This window comes from Melampsora larici-populina (genome assembly GCF_000204055.1).
Source record: "Melampsora larici-populina 98AG31 unplaced genomic scaffold MELLAscaffold_1, whole genome shotgun sequence".
Taxonomy (NCBI): domain Eukaryota; kingdom Fungi; phylum Basidiomycota; class Pucciniomycetes; order Pucciniales; family Melampsoraceae; genus Melampsora; species Melampsora laricis-populina.
In genome coordinates, this window is record NW_006768765.1 from 927194 (window position 1) to 930016 (window position 2823).

A 2823-nucleotide genomic window follows, 5' to 3' on the forward strand; every position below is an offset into this window, starting at 1 on the left:
AGAGGTATAGGCTTAGCATGGTTGGATTCTATCCGTTTGGGCTATCTTCTGACTTCGATCTGATTCGGCTTCACTGCGTAACGCCCACAGAGAGTGTCTTACGTGAATCAGTCTCAATCTTCACCACCTTGATCCAAGAACTAAAATACCAAACGCTAGTCAAGTGATTCTTCAATGCTTTGTGACGTCAATCACAGGGCATAGGTGAGTATCTTTAAAGATTTTAGGACCAATTCAAATCCATCGGAGACCGAGTTCTGCATGGGATTTTTATTCATTTTTTTCAAAACCTGATGTATGTACTTGTTCTGGAATAGACAACTGTTTCCTCCAACGATACCGAGCAGCAGCAAGTTCAGAGATGGAGTAGTGATGATGATCTTCTGTACGGATTACTGACCCAATCGACCTAAGGATCATCATGACAAGATTGGATTGAAAACAGATTGATTAGTTAAGCATCTTGTTAACATTCATCATTATCCAAGATCATTTCGATGAAATCACAAACATAAAAAATGCAAACGTTCCACCACTAGATAACATATAAGTTGCAAGAGTGTTTAAAGGACCTCTTGGACCAGCACCCCTTGAGATGATAGAAAACCCTCCAAAGATAAAACCTCTAGAAAAATGTAAGATGTTGGATTGATTAGTTGTATGTTCGAACAGCCTTCTTAAAACTGAAAACATCCTCACAAAGTCATTCCAACGGCTCCACCCATAGCTGCTCCCATTCCAACTTTAGTTTAAAGGACCGATTCAAAGGACTCGTTAGCTGAGTTACTTTATGATGTTCTTAAAATGATACGCAGCCGTTCGCCTGCATACTCACGTTTTTGGAGGATCGATTGCTCCGCTTGTCCATGTGCGATGGGTGGTGGCATGATTTCGAATCGGTTGAGCTGAGGTGAGATGTGATTAATATAAGTAAATGTACGGAGCCCTGGCAGAAATGAGATCTACCACAACCGGCAACACGTTCGGCAGTGTCAGGAACCCGATAGCATACAGTGGGGAAGGGCAAGGCTGCTTGGAAGAACTGAATTGCAATTTGCAAGCGACTCTTGCCGGCAAAAATACCGCATCTAAAAAATGTGTAAATCTGTATGTATTCATGGGTTTCTGCATGACTGCGGTGCTCAGCAAAGAGTCACGTGATACAGTGTGGCATGGGTTCGAACAGGTCGGCTTGCAGATGTTCGAAGTTGCGAAAAGGAAAAAGTGGTCAACTGCACATCAATGACCATGCCCTGAACGTGATACTACATACAATCAATCTCACCAATGAATAAATGTGAAGAACTCTGCTCACACTATCAAACACTTCAACTTACATCAAATGCCAGTTCAAGTGAAATCCGACAAGCTTATCTTCGACTCATCAAGCTATCGCATCCGGATAAAAATCAACTTTGTGGACCTACCCTATACGAGTCTTCGGCTCAAAGAATCATAGAAGCTTATGCCATCTTGGCCGATCAGACGAAACGGGAAGCATACGATCTCAAACTAAAGCTGGATCAAAGCCAAGCAGTGCTTGGATCCAAATGTTAGTTTACCTGCCGCACTTTCGATCCCTTGGCATTTCACGCCGGATTGCTACCCGGTTCTTCAGTCAGACATAAGGGTCAAATAAAGATGCTAATTCAAGCGTATTTTGTTCCAAAATTTTTTAGGTCAAAACGATACCAGGAAGCCAATCGTATCCCACACTGTCGACCTTTCCGAATTCACTGAAATCTCAACTGTCACGAAGATCACCGAACACGAAGAGCCGGTTCAACAATTTATCTATTCATGTCGATGTGGTGGCCAATTCATGATCACTAGCCAAGATATGGAGTCTAAGAGGGACATTGTTGGATGCAACGGTTGTAGTTTAACTGTTAAGGTTGAATTTGAATTTGACTGCGGCGACAGCGACAGCGACAAATGAGCTTGAGTGCCATGAATGTGGCCTTATCCATCAACGAACACGCCCAACAAATCTAGATCCTCTCGATCTAATTGGTTCCTTCAGTCAAGGTTCTATCAGGCATTGAGAAGACCTTTGGTCGCGCTGAGAGGTCTGGCAATTTATCTCAGATTCCATCATGTAAGTCATGACTCAGTTTATCTGGGTGGATATAATTCTGGATCAGACTCTTGACCAGATCCTGATGAGTCAGCGCCAAATTGACACGAACTGACATGATGGCTTTCAGTGCATATTTGCTCCGCACCGGATCTTGAGCCGCACACTCCTGCTGTTGTCGATTTCAGCTACACAGCATAACTTGGGTACTCCTAAGGTCACTCCGTGGGATACTTTCGTATTGCAACCTTTCTTGAATGGAAGCCACCTTCTCAATCCCAATTTATGTGATGCTCTATTGTTTTTTGCTTTTCCCAGAAACTTCGTTGAATATATCTTCATGTATCAGGCCTTGCATCTCACAATTCACTATGAAGAACAATGAATGCATGGCCCTACACATCCCAAGGATTGTGGAGATGTTACAAGATCAAACAGATGAGTTTTCTCAGGTGCTATTTTGGTATATCGGTTATCCAGAGTGAACTCCTTTTGAAACATGGAAAGCGGAATGAAAGGGGCAGCCGGCACGCTCCATCCTCAACCCCCATGTCTACCACAAGACTTTCTATGCACCTAGAATTTGGAGCTGGCCCAGGAACACACAGCCTTTGGAAGCGCTCTGACAGTAGCATATTGCATAAAGATGTACAGCCGCTGTGAGATCTACTGGAAGATTTTTGAAAACAATTGATGTTGCCAGATTTTTTTTTGAAGTCAAAAACTATATCACTTTCGGGGGGACT

At 43.1% G+C, this 2823-nt stretch overlaps 2 protein-coding genes across 2 annotated transcripts; one reads left to right on the top strand and one right to left on the bottom strand.

Moving 5' to 3' along the window:
* Window positions 1-270: 270 nt before the first annotated feature.
* MELLADRAFT_86800 (uncharacterized protein) lies at window positions 271-887 on the bottom strand (the record flags this gene model as incomplete). The annotated part of the gene is made up of 4 exons (XM_007404050.1): window positions 271-409; window positions 512-625; window positions 700-742; window positions 836-887. The coding sequence occupies 4 exons, from the start codon at window positions 885-887 to the stop codon at window positions 271-273; spliced, it is 348 nt and encodes a 115-aa protein (XP_007404112.1).
* Window positions 888-1287: 400 nt separating this feature from the next.
* MELLADRAFT_101049 (uncharacterized protein) lies at window positions 1288-1939 on the top strand (the record flags this gene model as incomplete). The annotated part of the gene is made up of 2 exons (XM_007403499.1): window positions 1288-1552; window positions 1680-1939. The coding sequence occupies 2 exons, from the start codon at window positions 1288-1290 to the stop codon at window positions 1937-1939; spliced, it is 525 nt and encodes a 174-aa protein (XP_007403561.1).
* Window positions 1940-2823: the final 884 nt, after the last annotated feature.